Genomic DNA, 24,129 nt, shown 5'->3' on the forward strand with positions numbered 1-24,129 from the left:
TGAACAACCAGCTGTTGGGGATAAGAATGTCAGTGCTGGTGAACAATCAACTACCGAGGATAAGAGTGCCAGTTCTAGTGAACAATCAGCCGCCAAGGACTAGAATGCTAGTGCTGGTGGACAATCGCATGGTGACATAGAACAATCGTGAGTCTGCTTTTGTTGCCATTATTTTTCTGTCATCTTTTTTTTTCTATTCCACTCAACTCTGCTGTTGTTGTCATCCTTTTTCTTCGTTGTCAGTCTTCCTACACTAACGTGTACTTTTGTGATCAGCGCGTATGAGGAGAAGAACTTGTGATGTCATGTCATAGCCTCGTAAACCTGTGTACTAAACAATGACTTATGAATCCTGGTGTGATGTACTGATGTTGTAGTGGGTTGAACATGCATGGCGAAGAAATTCATGTGTAAATATCAACTGTGTGTTGAATTGTTGATACAACCAGTGGATACCCCACATCAGTGAGGGGGGCATGCTGGTTTTTTTGTGCTGTTTCTCTCTATAACCATCGATCTGTCTTGCCTCTTCTTTCGGTTGTGATGATATGAAGCCGCTACCAAATATGTTGTGGAGCGGTGTTTTGCAGGGAGGTTTGAGGGCCGACGTAGCCCAACTGTACCTTTGAGTGGAAGTATTTATTGCCAACATGTCTTACTTTTAGTTATTGAATTGAAGTACCTCCCGCTAGGGTTTCTTCCTGCCAGAACTAAGTTTTTTTCGGTGCAGCCAGGGTTTTACATGGACAGATTAAGGGGCAGCTTCTGTACCGGTTCTGGGCATCTGTCCGTGCTATGATCTGCTTCAGCTGGCCTCACTGACTATTAACAAAACATAGATTGCGGTTTCAGACGTCCAATCTAAGACACAAGGGTCGGAAGGAGAGTCTGATCGATGATCAAATGGAAAAACTTGACCTGTGTAATCTTGAAGTGAAAGAAGACTTAGCCGACCCATCCTACACCATCGGCTACATCCAGCCCAGCATCCTGACTGCTGTGCCCGGAACGTACTCTCTGCCGTTCGCACTGAATCTTTCCAGCGATATTGCACGTGGCAAACCACCACAGAAACAAAAAAATGCAAAAAATTATACTGTGTTCCTTTTATTCGCGGAAATAGTTTGTTGTTTTCAGGAGTTTAGGTTACCTATATGCAAAAAGTATGATTATATTTGTGATAAAAATATTTCACAATACTAATTTCTATCAATTACTCACTCCTTCCTAAAATATAAGGCGTCGGCTGACTCTTCTGGTCTTCTCTGCACAACTTTGACTATGATTTTCATGTATTGTATGTCTATAAATTAGTATACATATATATGAAATAAAATTGTTTTGCAAGACAAGTATGACGATGCCATTTATACATGTTCAATCCATATATTAGTGATCAAAGTCGTGCATTAAAGACCGTGCAAATTCAATCACGTCTTATATTTTGGGACGGAGGGAGTATAAATTATTCAAAAATAATGATAAAAATGCAAAGATATGAAGTCCATTAATTTTTTAAACGAAGAGAGTATAAAATTATTTTGACTTCGACAAAACTTGTATGACGCATGCTCTCATATGGCACCAAAATCTGAACAAGTTCCCTCAATTAGAGTTCACGAAATAACCATTAGCTATCGCGACACAAAAAATACTTTAGAATTATACATATACTGAATTGCGGCACTATAAATAATTTTAACTTTAAATACAAAAGTTGATCTAAAAACATCCTTAAAAAAGATATCCACCTATGGTCACATTAGAAGTTTCACGGAATTAAATAAACTCCACATTAGAGAATTTTGACTCATTTAACCCTGCGAAGACTCTCCTTTTGTCGCCGATGGCACGAGAGAAAACAAAATTCAGAAATATTTATTTATTTATTCAGTAACTGAGAAATACTTAAATTTTCTCAATAATCTAAATATACGAAACTCGCATATTTATACCAAACTCTTCTACTTTAAGATATCTTTAGGGCAATAATCTAACAAATATCTTTAAGATATGTTTATACTGACTAGATCAGAATTACGAAGTGTGTGCGACATCTACAACTAGTTTGTTCTCAAAATATTTTGGTCATTTTTTCTTGGTTCTGTCAATGATCAAATATGCACATGCCAGGTTAAACAACCAATTGATAAGGTGATGGCTAGCATGCTGCCCCGATCAAAATCGCCTCGTGACATAATGGAAGTTTTGAACTGGTTTTTGTTTGATGACCAAAACTGAACATGCCCCAAAATTTGGCACTTGTTTGGATTAATGCCAGTTATTTTGGCATGCCCACAACAAATTACCCATGGTAGTCCATTTTTCTTGCGAATTTTTGTCAGTCATGGGAATCGTACATCAGCAGGTAAACATGTGCATCAAAGAATGACACCTGGATCCTGGTGCTATAATTTTATTGGCTCCAAGTGAAGTATAAAGAGGATAAAAACACAGTGGGTTCATCCTTGAGCTCTGCATAGTGAAGATGCATACAACCAACACCACCACACGCCACAAAATACACACAAAAAAAATCAAAGTCATACAAGACCAAAGCTATGTATAGGCGAGGAAAACAAACCACAAAGCGAATAGATCCACGATTGGCAAACTACATCTTGATCATATCTACACCAACCATCTGATGGCACCACATAGACGACAAGGTTTTCTTCAACAACAATGTCTTCAGGAAGGGAGGAACGCTTAAGCGCCGCCGTCATCGGATCCAATCATCCAAGGCTAGAACCTAAGTTTTCACCCAGAAAAACCAGCCCGAGCATATCCAAGCAATGCCTTCAATAAGGTAACAACATAAATAGATCGTCATTGTCAGGTATAACCTACTCGGTCAGACCTAGGCTTTCACCCCAGAGCTCGAGACGTCTGATTGCTCCATCGACATCACTTATGTCTTGTAGCTGCCACTTTTCTGCGACCCAATAGGTATATGCGATGTGTGACTACCATCGCACACAACCATCTCTTCGTGTCAAGCCGTCGTCCATAGTTTGCATTTCCTTGCCGAAGTCAACCATCGGAAGAAACCCTACAAAGTCAACTCGGGCCATCTATGATTTATAAACCACATATGTGGCCCGTTGTGCCCTCGAGGGAAAACCCAAGTGGAAACCTTATCGTTTGTTGTCTTTTTTATTAAAAGATAGTCCTCCCTGCAAAGCACACACCATTTTTAGGGGTTGGCCGGCTTGTTTGGTTAGGCCAGCCCGGTGATCTTTTATTCGTCCCTGTAAACATTGTGCCGTCTTAATAAAGCTTGTGAGTTTTCCTAAAAATCAATCATAAAAAAATGAGGATGGTGGAAAGGTGGAAATCCAATCTCTTGGTGAGTGCATTAACAGAGAGATAGAGATCGCCACAACATATCGCAAATCCAATCTCTTGGTGAGTAGTGTACGTACGTTGCCGTCTTGGTCGATGATCCGGAAGGCCTTGTGGAGCTCGTCCCTGGCGTCCCTCTCCCCCATCTTGTCCGTCATCATGTGTATGAACTCGTCCAGGTCGATCGTCCCGCTGCCGTCCTTGTCCACCTCCGCGATCATCTGCTGGATCTGCTCCGGCGTCATCTCAAACCCCAGCGCTCTGCAAATCAACAAACATTTATATCCACACATCAAGACACACGAATCATATCAGATGACGGACTCACTCGCTGAATCGCAATCAAAATTCCAAGGTACATGTTTCTGACGACGCCGGAATCAAGTCAGTACCTCATTGCGACGTTGAGCTCCCTTGCATCGATGGTGCCGGAGCCATCGGTGTCGAAGAGATCGAAGGCCTCCTTGATCTCCTTCCTTTTCTGCGCCGTCAGCCGCTTGCGGCCGCCTCTGTCCCTCCTGTAACCGGGCCGGGTGGCGGCATCGGCGGAAGGATCCTGCCGCTGCCCTCTGAAATAGCTCGACTACATGCCGAACGAAAAACAGAGCTCCGCAAAGCATCAGGGTGTGGTTACTCTCCAATGGAGAAACTGAGCTCTTCCTCCCGTGAAGTAGAACAAAATCACACTTCATAACTGAGTGGGAAAGGAAATCTCTACTTGCACATAGTCTACTCCTACAGTTGAGTATTTAACAAAAAACTACCACAATTCACGGAACCGTGTCTAAAAACTACCACTTTACAAATTTGTGCTGAAAACTACCACTTTTTCACTAAGTATTTACAAAAAACACTAGTGAGTGACTTAGCCGAAATTATACTCGATTATGACCAGGCTGTCCCACACATAAGCGTTGACCGTTACATTTACCGTTATGACATGTAGGGCCCAGTGGTCAGTGTCCCATCTAATTGTGAATATACAAATTACTAGTTAGGCTAATCAAACCGTGCAGGCCCAGTGGTCAGTGTTCCATCTAATCCTAACAACCCACTAACCCATCCCTACCCTACCCAAATCACAAGCGTGGACTTCCCTTTCCTCCTCGCGTCACTGTGGCCAGGACATTGGCGGCCGCGCCACTGGAGTACTGCCGGCCCAGATGCGCCTCGGGGAGACCCTAGGCCGCCGCCCGGTGGCGCTGCGGCGAAGCCAAGGGCGCCGCGGGGAGGCCCCAGCCGCTGCCCGGTCGCTCGCCGTGCCTGCAGGTCGCGCCGCGGGGAGGCCCCAGGCTGCCGCCTGGTCGCTCGCCTCGCCTCCAGGTCGCCACCATCTCTTCCAGATGCAGTCGCGCCACCGGATACTTCATCTTCTCCGCCCCCGGTGAAGGCCATCGCCGCCTCGATCTGCTGCTGTCGATGCCCACGTTCTACAACCCCCAGAGCGACCTGCTCTTGGCGTCCATGGCGGAGCTGATGTCGCCGGAGTGGCTGGCGATGGCTGGTCTCTGCCGTCCCTCTTGCCATCATTCGACGCCGGCGACAGGGACTACCCCTAGTTTTCCTCCATGGGGAATTTTCGAGGAAGGAGATAGAAATGACATGTGGGCCACATATGTTGACGGTCAAACTTAACGATGCTGACTTTTTCTGTTTTGATGTGTGGGCCAACCCTGTCATAATCGAGTTTAAACGAGTCGAATTGGACACTTTTCATACATGGTAGTTTTTAGTCAAATATTAGCGAAAAGGTGGTAGTTTTCAGCACAAATTTGTAAAGTGGTAGTTTGTAGGCATGGTTCCATGAATTGTGGTAGTTTTTTGTTAAATACTCCCTACAGTTGGACAGGTAATCAATCAACGCAACAGAGAAGAAAGCAGCAACTAATTAGCTAGAACAACAAGAACAAATCCGGCGATCAAAAGTGAACTTTCCATCAGCATGTCTGCACACAGGACAGGATACATCAATCGCGTACCATTTGGCTGGCACCTTCTTCTTCTCCTCCTTTCTAAAGACTGTTTCTTGGAGAGGGTGGGAGAATGATCGGGCTGGGTCGTCTTCTTCTCTCCTTAAAAAAAGAGAGAACACGGAACAGGCGGCCCCCAACAGGGGACGAGTAAATTGCACAGAAATACCACAATTGGGGCATTGGAAGCAGATTGGTACCAAGTTTGGTAATTTTTACATGTCAGTATCAAGTCTGGGGCTATACGTTACAAAAAGGTCTAAATCGCGTATAAACGCGTATTGACAGTGTATCTGACCGGCGGGGCCCGCCTGTCAGCTGCCGACGGGGCATGTTTTTTTTTTGCAGAAAGCCCCCTTTTTCACCGGCGCTACTATTCATCGTCTCCACACGCGGCGGCGCCGATCTAAATCGAGGGGAGGAGCCCTTCGAGCCCGAGCTCCTCTGCCTCCTGTAACCTCCGCCCCGCCCCGGCGTCCCGCTCACCGTGCCTGCTTGCAGCCGACACAGGGGAGGCAGCCGGACTTGGCGCAACTCCGGCGACAGGGAGCGACGAAGGGTGCAGGAACCGACGGATCTATATGGCGACTCGTGCGGCGGAGGGCGGGAGGGATGGTGCTGGTCCTTTGTTCATACGGCAGAGAGGGAGGAAACAGGGAGGTGGCTAGGGGACCTAGTCGCCAGCGATGGCTGCTCCGGCGAGGTGCATGGGGCGGGGTCGACAAGACCCCCGGGCGGAGAAGGCTGGGAGGAGGAGCCTGGGCACGAGGAGACGACGCCGCGCTGGTGAGCGAGCTGGGGAGCTCGGGAGGAGGCGCGAGGGATCCTCGTGGCTGCTGCTCGCCGGCGATGGCTGGGGGCGGGGTCGATGAGACCCTCGGGCGGAGGCGGTTGGGAGGAGGATCCCAGGCATGAGGAGGCGGCGGCGCGCTGGTGAGCTCGGGAGGAGGCGCGAGGGGACCTTGTGGCTGCTGCTGCTCGCCGACGACGGCTGGAGCGACTGGTCTCCTCCCCTGCTTCTGCTGGTTTTCTGTCGGGGGTGGGGCGGGGGGGGGGGGGGGGGGGGGTTTCTGAAAAAAAGTGCCCCGTCGGCAGCTGACAGGCGGGCCCCGCCGGTCAGATACACTGTCAATACGCGTTTATACGCGATTTAGACCTTTTTGTAACGTATAGCCCCAGACTTGGTACTGACATGTAAAAATTACCAAACTTGGTACCAATCTGCTTCCAATGTCCCAATTGTGGTACTTCTGTGCAATTTACTCACAGGGGACTGTGACGGCTGGACGGCTCAAAGACTCAAGAGTGTATGATTGTTCTATATGTTGCAAAGTAGAAGTATATTAATTCCTCTACTGTTCGCCATTTGATTCTGACGGCTGACCGTGAGCAAAAAATCCGTATTCGCCACTTTCTAATAGGGCCACTCCAACATTTTCAGCAAATTTTTTTTTGCTAGAGTGGGCCCACTACAACATTCTTTGCAAGACGTTCTTTTTATTTCAAGCGACGGCCGCCGCATCGGCCCCCCTCGCTGAGGAGGCGGTGAAGAAGAATAAGAAAAATGCCACTCCGGCCATCCCTACAGCCAGTGCTCTGGCGTGTCCGGCCGCCGCAGCCGGCAACAAGGGCCGCGGCCAAGAAGTGCTTGATGAAATGCCTATTAGGTTTTTTTTTAGCTGATGCATTTTGCGGTGATTGTTGGTGATGAAGTTTGTTGTTGTTGTTGTCGTAGTGCGGAGATGAACGCAGCCGAATTCTTGGCGTCTTTCGAGTCCTCTCATACGCTTGGGCTTGATGATCACAATTACCTATGATTCAGTGTGTGATCATCAACTGGCCAAAGAGTCAAGAGTCAAGAGTGTATGATTTTTCTATTCTTGCAAAATAGAAATGGGTTATTAATTGGTACTGTTCGCCATTTGATTCTGACGGCGACAGGTTTTCGGATTGTAGCTGCAGCTGACTGTGAGCAAATATCCGTATTCGCCACTTTCTAACAGGGCCCACTCCAGCACTCTTTGCAAGATGCCCCTTTTATTTCTCGCATTTTGCATCTTTAATTAATAAAGAAACAATGTCCTTAATGAAATCCGTATTTCGCATTTTGCGTCTTTTAACGGCGTCCTCGTGTTGTGGTGCGGCTCGGTCGTCCGGAATTGGCTCGATCTGAGCGGATGTTTTTCTCCATGCAGCTCGGTTCCTCTCGGACATCACATTTGTTCTAGTTTGTGTTGAGCTCTCGGCGGCTTGATCCTAGTTTCGATGTGGTGGTACCCTGCTCGCCATGGCTCTACTATATAGTTCTTGATCGTGAGCGAGCTGGCTGTTATCTTTCAATTTTTCTTTAAGCTTTTGCCTTTGCAATCAGCATCATTGTATCATAGCCGATTGATGGCTTTATTAATTTAAAGAGGGGCCTTATGCCTTTTCTCTAAAAAGCACATGGACGCTTTTGGGACAAAATGTATTTAAACCCGAGTAGGAAATAAAACCCGACAGGCCCAGATCGCCCATTTGGGCAGATAGGATAGAGAGCCGATCGATTCTAAAAAAAAAGACCTGATCTTTAATCATGAAATTAGTCAAATACACTTCTATAAACGAGACGGGACATGCAAAAGCAGCTGACAGAATTGAACCCGTGAAAATATAAATTGTTACACTGACAAGAAACTTAATGCTGAATAGTAAGCACCTAATGGAAAATACATGTGCGGTCATAGGATGACATGTTGCTTGAAAAATGAACTTATATTGTGGAATGGAGGGAGTAATTAATTAATTGTGCGACTAATTTGCGCTAACTATTTTTGCCACGTCTACGTCAAACTGCACTAACTATTGGCTGTTACGTGATGCCTTTTTTCTCTGTTTGAGTAAAGTAGAAAGGGGCTTCGACAAAAATGATGGTTGTTGCATTCTCAAAATACAAAAAAAATAATGGTGGTTGCATTGTTTATTGCCGTTGGGTACGTTTGACATTCATAATTTACTAAAACATCCAATTCGTAGTAGATTGGCCAAAAACTAAAGTATCTAGAATTCGTTCCATAGAGCTGAAAGTGCTACTGGAGCATCTATTACAACAAACATGGACCAAAACTTGAAGTCGTCGGATCGCCAAAACTGCACGAAGAACGGTCACATCACCAAAACCTCCATGGATCCTGGTAAGGAGGAACATATTTCTCTGTCGGGGGGAGGAGGTGAAAGGATGCCACAGCCTTTTGTAGCAAAGGTCCCATCTGCGTTCCATGAGAGGTTTAATCGTTAGCAAGATGATGAAATTACGTAAGATAGGTTCAAAGAAAAAGACACGTTTCTGTTAAATGAAAATAATAAAACGAACCCACAAATACTTTTTTTTTTGTAATAACATAAGAAGAAACTATCAAAAACAGTATAGAACTTACAGATTCCCACTGCTTGCTGAGAGTGGAGGCATTTAACGAGTAGAGAAAACCTAGTGAAAAGAAAGGGGAGTGAACAAAGCCAACCTATAAATACAAGGGACAAAAATGTCTTGAAAAAGAATGCAAAGATGAAACAATACCATCTCGCTCAGCAGTACATGCTACATTGTGCCGAAACAGATTAGGTTCTGGTGCCTGAGACAACAAAGATTACAGGTTACCTTATATTCTTGCACAACCTCACCACCAACTCACCATCAACTAGTTAATGCAGTGCTTCAGAAAGCATTATGATGCAAAATTGTGTCCCTTATTTTTCTATTATGATGCAAAAAATTGTCCCTTATTTTTGTAGATGTATGTTTTGTTATCAAATATATAGGTGGCAGATTCCTATAAAATAAGGTAAGAGAAAGCTTACCGATTTTGTTGGTGATTTCCGAACAATGTATTCATAGTACCAGTATGGCTCTCCATCAACCTAAAAATAAATGTTAGTATGTGCCAGATGCATGTCAACTCCAGAAGATAAAAGATGACTACAATCATCATGAGGTCACCGACAAAAGTAGCCAGAGCTTACATCTTCTGTGTGTGCATCAAGGACAGAACTCTCCGCCATTCGCTGGCTTGTTGTTACCTTCTGCAAACGGATGTAGGGTGTCATAGAATATACATTTGACGAAAGGTGCATGTCTAAGTATATAAACTGGCAATCCTTTTGGTTGAACTTTGCTATTTAGATATACCAAATATGTGAAAAGCACGATAAGTTAACCAGAAAAAAGTTCCTCTGAAATTAATATGGTACGTGATTGCTCTTGACAAAAAGAAAGAGACCATTTTCGTTTACATAAAAACAAGAAATAATTACCAATGAAGATTTGTCAGACAAAACGCAATCAGCGACATTTTTTGCAGCCCAAGTGGTCTTGTCTTTCGAAGGTAGAAAGCGTGAGCTTGGTGGCCCAATCTGAACCGGAAAATGGATGAGCATCAGTATGTTGCATTAATGCTCATTTTATTCTACTTTTGGGAGCTCAACTGACACGAGGCCATGTACACAATCTGTTTGAACATCATCAACTTGCACTAAACCATCGACCAAATTGGTGACAGTATCTGTTGCACATAGCAAATTTGGGCATCTATTAGTACCAGATAGTATTTTAGGAATTACCGAGACAGAGATGACGGCATTGTTGATCATGTCGAGGCGCTCCGATACGATGCGTTGCCGTGCATCAGCTGCAAAGAGTTTGTCAGGTTCGCCTCCCTCTCGAACACACACAGGAAGACTCTGAAAAATGTGCCATTGCTATACCGGGGGCTACTCACGAGATAGTGGCGCCGCAGAGGAATATCGCTCCGATTTCCTGGACTCTACCCTGGAAAACAGAGCATCAGTAAGTTTTGCCCTATGCTCGTGAAGAAGGCAGCAGACCATGTATGTAAGCAGGGCATGTTTCATAGGAAGCTTCAGACAGGGGACTGAAAAAAAATACCATCTGAAGGAGGTTTTCTTCCCTGGCAGCTGAACCGGGTAAAGGAAAGAGTAGGCGTTGGTCTCATCTACCAGCATGGCCATCTTCACGCCGTCGTCGTCCACCTCGGTAGCAGCAGCGCACGATTCTGCCACTGGATCAGCATACATGACCAAAGCATTTTCACATCAGAAAGGAAGAACAGTATCACAAACCATCATCAGAATGTGGAGACGCTCACAATGCCATCCACAGCCCACGAGTAAATCGGAGGACAAGGGAATCTACAACTCAGGAGAGATCGTCGTGAGTGAGTAACTGAGTATGCCCACCTGTAATCGGGAGAACAATCGCAAAGGAGGAGACGAGGCCGGACAGCACGAGCTGCCTCCTCTCCAGCCCGCGGCTCCACGAATCGGGCGCGCACGAGCACGAGACCGCCCTCCTCCTGGACGGCGGAGCGCACCCTGCTGCGCCAGCCGCGCCCTTGCTCCTACAGAGCTCCCAAGAATCAGCACGCAGAACAAGAACTATGTCGGGCGCGGAACAAGGGGATCAGTACACATGTGTGTGGATGGAATGACGCGTACGTACCTGGGGTGGACCGCAGAGGAGGAGGAGCGAGGGAGGGGGGAAGCCGGGGAGAGGAGCGCCGCCGCCATGGCCGCCCGGTCGCCGGTGGCCGGCTTCACTCCCGTCGAGGAAGAGCAGAGGACGGAGCGCCTCGGCTACGAGGACTCGAGGAGACGTTATCCTGATAGCACGGCCCGGTTACTCCACGGAGACGCAGTGACTCGCTGGCATTAACTCTGCCCCACCTTCTTTCTCTGCCCATCCAGTGGCTGGAGACCGCACAACTCTGCCAACTTATTTCACACCTCGTCGCTGTCGCTTGCCATGCTGCTCCGGCCAGATCACGGCCTCCGCGCGCCGCCAGCGCCCGCCCGTGCCTCCGTCTCCGCGGCGGCGATCCCTGCCGTCTCCCGTCTCCCTCGCGGCGCGCTCCGGCTCCCCCGCGCGGCTTCTCCGCTCAGGGGCAAAACGTCGAGCGCCCTGCGCGCGTCGGCGGGCATGCCGTCCGTGGCGCACCGGGAGGTGGCGCGGGCCGTGGCGGAGGAGGCGGTGGCGCGGCTGGGCGACCGGCTGCTGCCCTCGGCCGTGCCCGCCGACGTCGCCGAGTTCAGCAACGGCGACGGGACCGCCCTTGGCGCGCCTGACTCCCCGGTACTTCCTCTCGTCACAGAATAGAATACATCCGTTTTCTCTCGCGAGCAACTAGTAGCGGCTGTTCTTAGCTAGAGATATCATTCACAGAATAGAATTCACCACGGCTCAACTAGAATCGGTAGAAATTTGCTCTGTGATGACAAGACACCAATCGAACAGAGAGTAGAATTGAAGGATCGGACGAGAGGATGGTTAGCTGGAAACATCCGTTTGCGCGTCAACTAAAATCATCTTCGGAGGAGGAAGAATCGTCTTCCGAAGATGAGGACGAGGCTTGATGTGTCTTTCGTTTGTGTCATGAACTTGGTTTGCATTTTGAACTTGGTTGGATGAACTTGTGGGCATGAACTTTTATTCATCAACTTGTTTGTGTGAAATTTATATGTCATGTTCATTGCATTTTGAAGGTTTCAAATTCATTTTATGTCCAAAATGCAACATATGCAATGCCCCGGCGAGTCGCGCACGCTGCATTTTTTGCGCGCTGCTGGAGCGGCGCGCGCTGCATTTTAGCGCGGTTGTTGGAGCCAGCGCTGCCGGCCGTGCAAAACCAGGCGAAGGGCGCGTGGCAAAGTAGTTTTTTCGCGTGCGGCGCGTAGCACGGCTGTTGGAGATGCTCTAAGTAGTGTAGTTATTGCAAGTCGGTGATTGTAGCAGTGGAATCATGAAAACTGACTCACTTATAAAAACTTGCTTTACTTTGCTTGCTCCTTGTGATCATATAACAGCAGCAAGGAACACCAATTACAGTTCAAGTGTTCTTTCTTGTCTACAGATCGATTTCATGCTGCAGTCGGCGCTTCACTGCAGTCGTCGCGTCTCTTGGAGGAGATAGTGCATGGTCAGCTGGCGTCTGTTGTTAAGGGTGTTCTTCAGGTCTGGCTTGATACTTGCGCCGGTGGCACCTCGGAAATGGAAGAGGGTGAGAGGGAGATCATGGTCAGGAGGGATCGAACTGTAAGATCAAAGTCGAACGGAGGGAGTATGATTCAGTCATATGGTCTGAACTTGAGTGGAAAAGAGAGTATTCCTTTTTGTAAAAAGGGTGACAGGTGAACAGACTGATTCTTGTCACCACTGTTTGGTGAAAGTTATGAGGTTATTTCTGGTGCTAATATTGCTTACTGGGTACATCAAGGCTCAGATCAGAGTCAGAGTTTGAAAGGATGCTGTTGATTTCCCATTGATTCTACTTGTCTCCATGCATTTATTTGCTTGGTATCTTTAGCTGTAGAGGGATACTTTCAATCATGAGACATAGTTTCGACTTGCAACCATCTGAATAATCATAACATGCTATTATTTTAGAGCTACAAGATGTTACATATGCACACCTCATTAACTATTGCGTTGAATCTTAATCTCAGGCTCTTTCACCGAAGGTTCCAATGATGAAGAGGAAAGCAGATGAGAGTGCTGCAACTACTGTCCCAAACAAAGTACAGAAACAAGCCGAGGACTGGAGCTGTGCACTATGCCAGGTTAGTGCACCATCTGAAGCTGGTCTAAATGAGCATCTTGGAGGAAGAAAACATAAGGCGAAGTTGGCACAATGTGGCGTCAGCAAGGCGATCAAAGATGACAAAAACTGCTTGCAGACGACCACTGGGAATGAGAACAACACAGATCCTTGTGATGCACCTAAGAAAATATGCATGCTAGTAGACAGTGCAACATGTGAAGCTGGTGTAAATGAGGATCTTGGAGGAAGAAAACATAAGGCGAAGTTGGCACAATGTGGCGTCAGCAAGGCGATCAAAGATGACAAAAACTGCTTGCAGACGACCACTGGGAATGAGAGCAACACAGATCCTTGTGATGCACCTAAGAAAATATGCATGCTAGTAGATGGTGAAATGCATGAAGTTGTTCGGAAGAACGACAATCTGTGGTGTGATCGCTGCAGAGTCAGGTGTCATAGTAAAGTCATCATGGCTGGCCATCTGCGGAGCAAGAAGCACAGTAAGTTAAACAAGGTTTGGACATCGATAAAGGCTGTGAGGACAAATACCAATACTAAGGAAGGTTTGCCTTCTTGTGGAAGTAAGGTAAATACAAACAGCCCTACTGAAATTCCAGTGGTAATTGAAGGCGACCTAAATATGACCACCGGAGTAGATGAAAGCGGCCCTGTAGAAAATCCAGTCCAGAAAGAAATCCATCCGCGGAGCAAGAAGCACAGTAAATTAAACGATGGTTGGACATCAATAAAGGCTGTGAGGGCAAATACCGATACTAAGAAACAAATCCATCCGACGAGCAAGAAGCAAGGTAAATTAAACAATGTTTGGACATCGATAAAGGCTGAGAGGACAAATACCGATACTAAGGAAGGTTTGCCTTCTTCTGGAAGTCAGGTAAATACAAACGTCCCTACTGAAATTCCAGCGGTAATTGAAGGCGACATAAATATGACCATCGAAGTAGACGAAATGTTTTCTTGTTAAGTTTCTTTGATATTGGTAATCAAGGTAGGAATCTTATAAGTCTTCGAATCCAGTTCAATAGATCTCTTATAAGGTACTCCCTCTGTAAAGAAATATAAGAGCGTTTAGATAACTAAAGTAGTGATCTAAACGCTCTTATATCTCTTGATTACTAGTGTCTAAGCAACTTTGCAAGAGAAACATTGCTCCCTAGAAGTATGTATTCTTGTTACTCCCTGGACATGTCTTTCACGTGGAGATGAGTTAATTATGTAGAATACCCAGTTTCAACTTTGCCTAAGCTGCTTGTGTGGTCCTTCTAGCGAGTTTTGATTGTCACCCTCTGTTTACATTAATGTGAAGTACGTGGGATGAGTTGAGCTGGTGATGAGTAGGGTTTCCCTGAGTGCTAGCCCGACTCCAGTTCGTAATTTATTTAGGTCTTTTAGGTGTGGCTCAGGATTTACATTTGCATATGTTGTGTGGAAAGCTGCTCGTTTGAGTAGTTGCAGCATGTACTCATCAGTAGCTGTTTCAGAAAGAGTGCAGTCACTGGTGATATAGTGATTAGAGGATATATATTATCCAAGCATCCTGATGAGAATATCAGGCAAAAATGCTTCTAGAGCTGTAAATCCCTTGAAAAATGAGGTGTAGGTTCTGACGTTTCTTGACTGACTTATAGTGCTCGGGAAGGTTGTGATCTGTATGCATGCCAAATCTCAGCGTCAAATACAATGTTACTGGCAAGATATTTGGTACTGACATTTTGGATTAATGTAGAATATGGCCTTCCTGGGTAACATAAATGATGGTCTTGAAACTTCTGCCCCGAGTATATTCGTGGAGTTTGTGACTTTAGAAAGTTTTTTGCTGGATATGCCCTCGATAGTATCGTCCACAGCAGCTTATCTCAGGTGTCGCTGGGAGAAACACAACAAATCATGGGAGATCAGAAAACGCAGTGAACACCATGGCAAGCTTGCAGCCAAGAAGCAATCCATGTTCTGTGGCCCCACTGTTTATTTCTGTTAGGCCAGAGTTGCAATGTCTCTGCATTGCTCAGCTGTTCTACCTTGTCTAGTTTCAATTCCGGATTGTTATAATTTGTACCCCAGATAAATCGGGTGTTATATATAGCCTGGGTTCCCGTATCTTCTGAAATAATTTATACTGATGGCTGCCCTTCTAGCTTGCGTTTGTTCAGAATGTACCTAGCTAGACAGATAGTAAGTAGCCCGTTACACCTCTTGTCTGTGCATTACATGCGACATGAACAACGGCCACACTGTGACCTTGTGAATGTTACACAAAACAGGTGATAAACTGACTCAAGTTTGGAATTTATTTAGTTGTTTTAAGTGTCCGCGCTCAGGTTTGCTTCTGCATATGTTGTGCTGAAAAGTTGTTCTTTCTTAGTAGTTGCAGCATGTACTCACCAATAGCTGTTTAAAAACAGTGCGCGCACCAGTAATCTAAAGAGTGTATTCCTTTTGTAGCAAAAGGGTGACAGGTGAACGGACTGATTCTTGTCACCACTGTTTGGTGAAAGTTATGAGGTTATTTTTGTTGGTAATATTGCTTACTGGGTACATCAAGGCTCAGATCAGAGTTAGAGTTTGAAAGGATGCTGATGATTTCCCATTGATTCTACTTGTCTCCATGCATTTATTTGATTGGTATCGGTAGCTGTAGAGAGATACATTCGATCATGAGACATAGTTTCAACTTGCAATCATCTGAATAACCATATAACATGCTATTATTCTAGAGCTACGGGATGTTACATATGCACACCTGATTAACTATTGCATTGAATGTTCATCTCAGGCTCTTTCATCAAATCCAAAGGTTCCAACAGTGAAGAGGAAAGCAGATGCAAATGCTGCAACTACTGTGCCAAAGAAAGTACAGAAATTAACCAAGGACTGGAGCTGTGCACTATGCCAGGTTAGTGCACCATGTGAAGCTGCTCTAAATGAGCATCTTGGAGGAAGAAAGCATAAGGCAAAGTTGGCACAGCGTGGCGTCAGCAAGACGATCAAAGATGGCAAAAACTGCTCGCAGACGACCACTGGGAATGAGAACAGCACAGATCCTTGTGATGCACCTAAGAAAATATGCATGCTTGGAGGAACAAAGCATAAGGCAAAGTTGGCACAGTGTGGCGTCAGCAAAACAATCAAAGATGGCAAAAACTGCTTGCAGACGACCACTGGGAATGAGAACAACACAGATCCTTGTGATGCACCTAAGAAAATGAAAATATGCATGCCAGTAGACGGTGCAATGCATGAAGTTGTTCGGAAGGACAAATACCTGTGGTGTGATCACTGCAGAGTCAGTTGTGATAACTATGCCACCATGGCTTGCCATCTGCGGTGCAAGAAGCAGAGTAAATTAACCAAGGTTTGTTCATCGATAAAGGCTGTGAGGACAAATACCAATACTACGGAAGGTTTGCCTTCTTGTGGAAGTCAGGTAAATACAAATGGCTCTACTGAAATTCCAGCGGTAATTGAAGGCGGCATAAATATGACCACCACGGTAGATGAAAGCGGCCCTGTAGAAAATCCAGTCCGGAAAGAAATGACAAAAATGGCCACCATAAAGGCTGTGAGGACAAATACTGATACTAAGGAAAGTTTGCCTTCTTGTGGAAGTCGGGTAAATACAAACGGCTCTATTGAAATTCCAGTGGTAATTGAAGGCGACATAAATATGACCACCGCAGTACATGAAAGCGGCCCTGTAGAAAATCCAGTCCGGAAAGAAATCACAAGAATGGCCACCATAAAGGCTGTGAGGACAAATACTGGTACTAAGGCAAATTTGCCTTCTTCTTGTGGAAATCAGGTAAATACAAACGGCTCTACTGAAATTCCAGCGGCAATTGAAGGCGACATAAATATGACCACCGCAGTAGATGAAAGTGGGCCTGTAGAAAATCCAGTCCAGAAAGAAATACAAAGAATGGCCACCATATGGGCAATGTTTTCTTGCTAAGTTTCTACTGGTAATCAAGGTAGGAATCTTGCAATCCTACGAATCCAGTTGAACAGATAGCTTATAAGGTATATAACTTGATTGCTAATGTCTAAGCAACTTTGCAAGAGAAACATTGCTCCCTAGAAGTATGTGTTTTGTTACTCCCTGGACATTTCTTTCACATGGAGATGACTTGTATATGTAGAATGCCCAGTTTGAACTTTGCCTAAGCTGCTTCTGTGGTACTTCTAGCCAGTTTTGATTGTCGCCCTCTGTTTATGTTAAAGTGAGTAGGTGGGATGGGTTGAGCTGGTGATGAGTAGGGTTTCCCTGAGTGCTAACCTGACTCGTTTGTAATTTATTTAGGTCTTTTAGGTGTGGCTCAGGTTTGCTTTTGCATATGTTGTGTGTAAAGTTGTTCGTTGATTAGTTGCAGCACATCCTCATCAATAGCTGTTTCAGAAAGACTGGTCAGCATTAATATATAGTTGTAAGATGCATATATATTATCCAAGCATCCTGATGAAGACAGAAACCGGCATATATGAAATATCAGGCAAAAATGCTTCTAAAGCTGCAAATTCCATGATAATGAGGTGTAGGTTCCGACGATTCTTGACTGATTTATAGTGCTTGGGAAGGTTGTGATATGTATGCATGCCAAATTTCAACGTCAAATTTTGGTACTGAAATTTTGAATTAATGTTTGGTACTGAAATTTGGCATTAATGTAGAATATGGCCTTCCTTGGTATTTTAAATTATTTTAGAGATGATCTTTGAAACTTCTGCCCCGAGTATTCATGGAATTTGTGAGTTTAGACAGTTTTTTGCTGGATATATATACCCTTGAAAGTTTCGTCCACAGCAGCTTATCTCAGGTGTTGCTGGGAGAAACCCAACAAATCATGGGATATCAGAAAACTCAGTGAACATCATGGCAAGCTTGCAGCCAAGAAGCAATCCATGTCCTGTGGTCCTGCTGTTTATTTCTGTTAGGCCAGAGTTCCAATGTCTCTCGCATTGCTCAGCTGTTGTACCTTCTCGAGTTTGAATTCTGGATTGTTATAATTTGTATCTCATATAGATCTGGTGTTATATCTTCTGAAATAATCTATACTGATGTCTGCCCTACTAGCTTGTGTTTACTAAGAACATACCTAGCTAGACAGATAGTAAGTAAGTACTCCCTCCGTCCGGAATTACTTGTCGTAGAAATGGATGGAAATGAATGTATCTAGAACTAAAATACGTCTAGATACATCCATTTCTCCGACAAGTATTTCCGGACGGACTCCATTTCTTCGACAAGTATTTCCGGACGGACTCCATTTCTCCGACAAGTATTTCCGGACAGAGGGAGTAGCTCGTTACACCTCTTGTCTGTGCATTACATGTGACATGAACACCGACCACATTGTGACCTTTTAATGTTACACAAAATAGGTGATAAACTGACTCAAGTTTGGAATTTATTTACTTGTTTTAGGTGTCAGTGCTAAAGTTTGCTTCAGCATATGTTGTGCTGAAGTTGTAATTTCCTAGTGGTAGTTGCAGCATGTACTCAGCAATAGCTGTTCCAAAAGTAGTGCGCGCACCAGTAATCTATAGAGGCATATAGAGCATACAAGCATCCTGATGAAGAGAGAAATGACAGATATGAAATATCAGGTGAAAATGCTCATATGGCTGTAGCATTCAATGAAAAATGTGTAGGTCTCGATGATTCTCAATTCATTTATACTGCTCGGGACGGTTGTGTTCTACTATCTCTGTTTCTAAATATAAGTCTTTTTAGAGATTTCACTATAGACTATATTCGGATGTATATAGATATGCCTTTTAGAGTATAGGTTCACTTATTTTGCTCCGTATGTAGTCTATACAATGAAATCCATGCCAAGTTTGAGATTCAAATACAATGTTATTTGTGAGATATTTTGCTTGTAAATTTTATATGTTGATAATGTGGAATATGGTATGCCCAGGTACTGCAAATTGAAGTGGTATTCGTAACTTCTGCATAGTATTCATGGAATTGTGTGACTACGTTTTTTTGAGAGTACGCCTAGGCGTATCATATTTTTTTATAGAAGGCGGGAAATTCCAAGAAGACTGATGTAGTACAAACTCAACTAGCCACCACATACATTAGAATTTACAACCACAACATAAAGGGTGTAGCCTAAGTTAGAAAGACAAAGCATGTCACGACCAACACCGGTCCCCTCTGAAGACAATTGAAACTCATCCATCCATGAATGCCTAAAAGAGATTGATGAGTAGGTGGAGGACTTGACAAAGGCATCGTATTGGACACATAAATGACAACATAAACAACACCTTGAAAGATCGACCTAGGACAACAACGAGCATTAAAGGAATGCAACACACGACCTCCACAACAATGAGCATCAAAGGAATGCAACCCAAGACCTCCAAATCTTACCGCGTACATAATGCTCCGAATTGAGAAACGACGTCGCCATCGTCAATTCGGAATCGAATCTAGGCTTTCGCCCGGAAATAACAACCAAATTCTAAATGTCGGGGAGGGGAAACACACCTCAACGACGCCTCCAAAGACGCCTCAAGGATACTTGGGCCGGTCGGTTGGGCCCGATTTCAGAGGAACCCAACGAGATAGTCTGGAAACCCCCGCAGCACGCCGGACGAAGCCGACTGTTGCTCTGCATTCTGCACTGCACTGCACCGCCGCCGCCGCTCCGATCGCTCGCCGCTGGATCTACCCCACCTCGGCACTCCCGCCGCGGCGGTCCATGGAGTTCCGCTTCCGCGCCGGGGACCGCGGGCCACCCGGCTCCTCCCCACCCGCGCCCTCCAGCTCCCCGCCGGCGCGGTTCTCCCACCCCCGCGACGGCTACGCCGGTGCCGTTGCTTCGGGCACGCAAGGTAAGCACCGCCGGAACAGAGCGTCCGACTTCACTCCCCGGAGCGCCCGAATCCCTGACGCTCTCCGCCCCTCCGCGCAGCAGGGCCTTCGCCTTCGCCTTCGCCGCGGCCGCCGCTCGACTGGGAGGCGGCGCGGCGGGAGCACCTCATTCGCGAGGAGGTGAGGCGGCGGCTCGTCGAGGATGAGGTGCGCCGCGAGTTCGAGGCCAAGGGCGACCTCGCCTTCGCCCGCGGCCTCCACGGGGGCTGGGGGCCCGACCCGTTCCTCGCCCCCGGCTGCTTCATGCCGCCGCCGCACGCGCCGATGCCGATGCCGATGCGCCCGCCCCCGTACGCGCCGCCGCCGCCGGTGCCTTTCGACGAGTTTGGTGCCTGGCAGGGGTTTAGGCCTCGCCGGCACGCCGGATTTGGGGAAAGGATGCCGTTCCCCTGTGAGGAGGGGAGGTGGTCTCTGCCGCCGCAAAAGCCGAAGCATAAGCTCAAGCTGGTTGAGATCGAGCCCTCCGGGACACCTGAGGTATGTGGGCACAAATCTTTCTCAGATTCTTCAGGCAAAGTCATTATCATCGTAGTACTACGCCTGAAGTTCTTTTCCAGATTCGGCATCGTAGCACCTTCTGTAGAGTCACGATTCACGAACACTATCTCTTCTGAAGATGCTTTCCAGATTCGGCATAGAAAAACTGTCACCTGCCTCAGAAATTCCTTCTGTATTTCTGTGATGTCATTTCAGAGTTCTGCACACTGTCTGTACATTTTATGTTTATTTCACTTGTCCTATTAGATTTAACTTCAGCAGCAAATTCTTGTTCCCTTTGTATCTAAAGTATAAGTCGTTTTTTCAGTTCAAATTGAACTGCAAAAACGTCTTATATTTAGATACAGAGGAAGTAGAAGATATTTCAAGTCATGCGTAAGCCGGCAATTCTTGATATCTAGAGGAAATATTTCTTTGCTTAGTTCAATGGAATATCAAATCTTGTTGGACTATACCGGGACAATTCTATGATCTAGACAGAATATTCCCCTTCCAGATAACCGTAATGATCAACTAAAATATTTGATTTAGGCAGACGGTGTGAACTTGTGTGGCAAAAATAGTATTCCTTTTGTAGGAAAAAGGGTGACAGGTGAACATACTGATTCTTGTCAGAACTGTTTGGTGGAAGTTATGAAGTTATTTTTGCTGGTGATATTGCTTACTGGGCACATCAAGGCTCAGATCAGAGATACATTCAGTCATGAGACATAGTTTCAACTTGCAAACATCTGAATACTCATAACATGCTATTATTCTAGAGCTGCAGGATGTTGTTAGATATGCACACCCGATTAACTATTGCATTGAATGTTCATCTCAGAATCTTTCGCCAAAATTGAAGGTTCCAAGGCTGAAGAGGAAAACAGATGCCAATGCTGCAGCTACTGTACCAAAGAAAGTACTGAAACTAGCCAAGGACTGGAGCTGTGCTCTATGCCAGGTTAGTGCAACATGTGAAGCTGGTCTAAATGAGCATCTCGGAGGAAGAAAACATAAGGCCAAGTTGGCCCTGTGTGGCGCTAGCAAGGCAATCAAAGATGACAAAAACTGCTCGCAGACGACCACTGGGAATAAGAACAGCACAGATCCTTGTGATGCACCTAAGAAAGTACACATGCTAGTAGACGGTGAAATGCATGAAGTTGTTCAGAAGAACAACTATCTGTGGTGTGATCGCTGCAGAGTCAGGTGTGATAGCAATGTCATCATGGCTGGCCATCTGCGGAGCAAGAAGCACAGTAAATTAAACAAGGTTTGGACATCGATAAAGGCTGTGAGGACAAATACCGATACTAAGGAAGGTTTGCCTTCTTGTGGAAGTCGGGTAAATACAAACGACTCTACTGAAATTCCAGCGGTAATTGAAGGCGACATAAATATGACCAGTGAAGTAGATGAAAGTAGCCCTGTAGAAAATTCAGCCAGGAAAGAAATCAAAAGCATTGCCGCCGAAGTAGAAATTCCAGCGGTAATTGAAGGCGACATAAATATGACCAGTGGTGTAGATGAAAGTAGCCTTGTAGAAACTCCAGCTGGGAAAGAAATCAGAAGCATCGCCAGTGAAGTAGAAAGTATAACCATGGCTACCGAAGTACATGAAAATAACCCTGGGGAAACTCCAGTTGAAACAAAGAAGGAAAGCACAGACATGACAAATGATGTGTGACAAGTCGTGCCAAAGGAGGAGTAACAGTATACCTGCTCTTTGCCCAAGCTTCTTGCTTCTACCCTTTCGTTGGACATGATCTTATCGTGGAACGTATGCTTAGCTCAGTTTCATCATCAGATGTGGGGTTCTCTCTTACCATCCACATGTACTCCCTCTGTAAAGAAATATAAGAGCATTTAGATTACTACTTTAGTGATCTAAACGCTCTTATATTTCTTTACGGAGGGAGTAGTTTATAGGGTAACAATAATGCATATGGGCAATGTTTTCTTGTTAAGTTTCTTAGATACTGGTAATCAAGGTAGGAATCTTACAAGTCTATGAATCCAGTGCAATACATGGCTTCTAAGGTATCTAACTTGATTACTAGTGTCTAAGCAACTTTCCATGAGAAGCACTGCTCCCTAGAAGTATGTGTTATTGTTACTCTTTGGACACGTCTTTGACATGGAGATTATGTTTTTTATGTAGAATGCCCCACTTTGAACTATACCTTAGCTGCCTCTGTGGTACTTGTATCCAGTTTTTATTGTCGTCCTCTGTTTGTTTATATGTAATGTGCTGAGGTGAGATGGGTTGAGCTGGTGACGAGTAGGGTTTCTCTGGGTGCTAACCTGACTCTAGTTTGTATTTTACTTAGGTCTTTTAGGTGTCTGCAGGTTTATTTTTGCATAGGTTGTGTGAAAATTTGTTCGTTCGAGTAGTTGTAGCATGCACTCACTAATAGCAGTTTTGAAAAGAGTGTACAACCAGCAATATATAGAGATTAGAGGCACATAGACTATCCAAGCATCTTAATGAAGAGAGAAAATGGCAGATATGAAATACCAGGCAAACATGTTCCTAAAGTTGTAAAATCCATTTACATGAGGTGTGGGTTTTGATGATCCTTAGCTTGATTTATTGAGTCCGTGAAGGTTGTGATCCATATCCATGCCAAAATTCAGTATCAAATAAAATTTTACTTGCGTGATATTTGGTACTGAAAGTTTGCATTGATGTGGAATATGGCCTTCCCGAGCACCATAAATTATTTTGGAGGTGATATTTGAAACATCTGCACCGAGTAATCATGGAATTCGCGACTTTAGACCATTTTTGCTGGATATGCTCTCTCGACAGGTTCGTCGACAGCAACTTAGTGTAGGTGTTGCTGGAGGAACGCAGTAAATCAAGGCCCACTTCCTGGGTTTGATACGGCCACCCATGCTATGGTCCTGCTGTTATTTCTGTTAGGCAAGAGTTCTAGTGTCTCAGCATTGCTCAGCTGTTCTACCTGGTCCAGCTTGAATTCCGGATGTGTACCCCAAATAGACCAGGTAGAAGTGTAGAACTAGAACAGCTGAGACACCAGATGCATGTAGGGTATTCAAGCATTATGATGCAGAGAGAATGGCAGATATGAAATACCAGTGAAGACACTCCTGAAAGTTGTAAAATTCATGAAAATGAGATGTAGGTGTAAAATTCATGAAAATGAGACGTAGGTTTCGATGATCCTTGGCTGATTTAGCGTTCGGGAAGGTTGTGATCCATATTCATGCCAAAAGCCTTATCAAATAAAATGTTTACTTTTGAGGTACTGGTAGTGAAATTTTGCATTGAAGTAGATTGTAGAATATGGCCTCCCGAGGTACTACTATAAATTATTTTAGAAGTGATTATTAATGGGATTTTGAAGGGGAGCCTTGGCGCAGTGGTAAAGCTGCTGCCTTGTGACCATGAGGTCACGGGTTCAAGTCCTGGAAACAGCCTCTTACAGAAATGTAGGGAAAGGCTGCGTACAATAGACCCAAAATGGTCGGACCCTTCCCCAGACCCTGCGCAAGCAGGAGCTACATGTACTGGGGCTGCCCCCTTTTGATTATTAATGGGATTTTGCGACTTCAAATCATTTTTGTTGGATACGCTGTCGACAGATTTGTCCACAGGAGCATAGCTCAGGTGTTGCCTATAAATCATGGTAGGTCAGAAACCCAGTGAACGCCATGGCAATCTTGCATCCATGAATCAGTCCATGATCTCTGGTTCTGCCGTCTAATTCTGTTAGGCGAGAGCCCCAGTGTCACTTCTCAGCTGTTCTACCTGGTCCAGTTTGAATTCTGGATTGTCATAATCTGTACTCCAAAATAGATCTGTAGTGTTACAGCC

General features: G+C 45.3%; 4 protein-coding genes across 4 annotated transcripts; 3 read left to right on the plus strand and 1 right to left on the minus strand.

Moving 5' to 3' along the window:
* Nucleotides 1–8,245: 8,245 nt before the first annotated feature.
* Nucleotides 8,246–11,153, minus strand: LOC123149440 (psbP domain-containing protein 5, chloroplastic). Its single transcript, XM_044569097.1, has 11 exons — nt 10,810–11,153; nt 10,548–10,708; nt 10,237–10,369; nt 10,070–10,119; nt 9,912–9,979; nt 9,606–9,704; nt 9,315–9,374; nt 9,153–9,212; nt 8,872–8,926; nt 8,732–8,781; nt 8,246–8,563 (listed from the first exon to the last, which is right to left on the minus strand). The coding sequence occupies exons 1-11, from the start codon at nt 10,875–10,877 to the stop codon at nt 8,465–8,467; spliced, it is 903 nt and encodes a 300-aa protein (XP_044425032.1). The 5' UTR covers nt 10,878–11,153; the 3' UTR covers nt 8,246–8,464.
* LOC123153767 (red chlorophyll catabolite reductase 1, chloroplastic-like) lies at nt 10,876–12,803 on the plus strand. The gene is made up of 3 exons (XM_044572724.1): nt 10,876–10,985; nt 11,055–11,439; nt 12,218–12,803. The coding sequence occupies exons 1-3, from the start codon at nt 10,876–10,878 to the stop codon at nt 12,275–12,277; spliced, it is 555 nt and encodes a 184-aa protein (XP_044428659.1). The 3' UTR covers nt 12,278–12,803.
* Nucleotides 12,355–18,365, plus strand: LOC123153768 (uncharacterized). The gene is made up of 3 exons (XM_044572725.1): nt 12,355–12,399; nt 12,810–13,799; nt 15,699–18,365. The coding sequence occupies exons 1-3, from the start codon at nt 12,355–12,357 to the stop codon at nt 16,872–16,874; spliced, it is 2,211 nt and encodes a 736-aa protein (XP_044428660.1). The 3' UTR covers nt 16,875–18,365.
* Nucleotides 18,366–19,443: 1,078 nt separating this feature from the next.
* On the plus strand, nt 19,444–23,837 carry LOC123149439 (uncharacterized). The gene is made up of 3 exons (XM_044569096.1): nt 19,444–19,768; nt 19,852–20,285; nt 21,151–23,837. Exons 1-3 carry the CDS (start codon nt 19,636–19,638, stop codon nt 21,973–21,975), a joined length of 1,392 nt encoding a protein of 463 aa, XP_044425031.1. The 5' UTR covers nt 19,444–19,635; the 3' UTR covers nt 21,976–23,837.
* Nucleotides 23,838–24,129: the final 292 nt, after the last annotated feature.

This window comes from Triticum aestivum, chromosome 7A (assembly GCF_018294505.1).
Source record: "Triticum aestivum cultivar Chinese Spring chromosome 7A, IWGSC CS RefSeq v2.1, whole genome shotgun sequence".
Taxonomy (NCBI): domain Eukaryota; kingdom Viridiplantae; phylum Streptophyta; class Magnoliopsida; order Poales; family Poaceae; genus Triticum; species Triticum aestivum.

Bases quoted from the DNA above. Each gene is read 5' to 3' on its own strand.
- LOC123153767 (XM_044572724.1), top strand. From the start codon at position 10,876: ATGGCCGCCCGGTCGCCGGTGGCCGGCTTCACTCCCGTCGAGGAAGAG. The intron at 10,986-11,054 runs GTTACTCCACGG...CTGCCCATCCAG, and splicing joins TATCCTGATAGCACGGCCCG to TGGCTGGAGACCGCACAACT. The intron at 11,440-12,217 runs GTACTTCCTCTC...TCTTGTCTACAG, and splicing joins TTGGCGCGCCTGACTCCCCG to ATCGATTTCATGCTGCAGTC.
- LOC123149440 (XM_044569097.1), bottom strand. From the start codon at position 10,877: ATGGCGGCGGCGCTCCTCTCCCCGGCTTCCCCCCTCCCTCGCTCCTCC. The intron at 9,375-9,605 runs GTAATTATTTCT...ATCCGTTTGCAG, and splicing joins TGTCTGACAAATCTTCATTG to AAGGTAACAACAAGCCAGCG. The intron at 8,564-8,731 runs GTAAGTTCTATA...CATGGAACGCAG, and splicing joins TCAGCAAGCAGTGGGAATCT to ATGGGACCTTTGCTACAAAA.
- LOC123153768 (XM_044572725.1), top strand. From the start codon at position 12,355: ATGGAAGAGGGTGAGAGGGAGATCATGGTCAGGAGGGATCGAACT. The intron at 12,400-12,809 runs GTAAGATCAAAG...TCTTAATCTCAG, and splicing joins TGGTCAGGAGGGATCGAACT to GCTCTTTCACCGAAGGTTCC. The intron at 13,800-15,698 runs GTAAATACAAAC...TGTTCATCTCAG, and splicing joins TGCCTTCTTCTGGAAGTCAG to GCTCTTTCATCAAATCCAAA.
- LOC123149439 (XM_044569096.1), top strand. From the start codon at position 19,636: ATGGAGTTCCGCTTCCGCGCCGGGGACCGCGGGCCACCCGGCTCCTCC. The intron at 19,769-19,851 runs GTAAGCACCGCC...TCCGCGCAGCAG, and splicing joins CGTTGCTTCGGGCACGCAAG to GGCCTTCGCCTTCGCCTTCG. The intron at 20,286-21,150 runs GTATGTGGGCAC...CCAAAATTGAAG, and splicing joins AGCCCTCCGGGACACCTGAG to GTTCCAAGGCTGAAGAGGAA.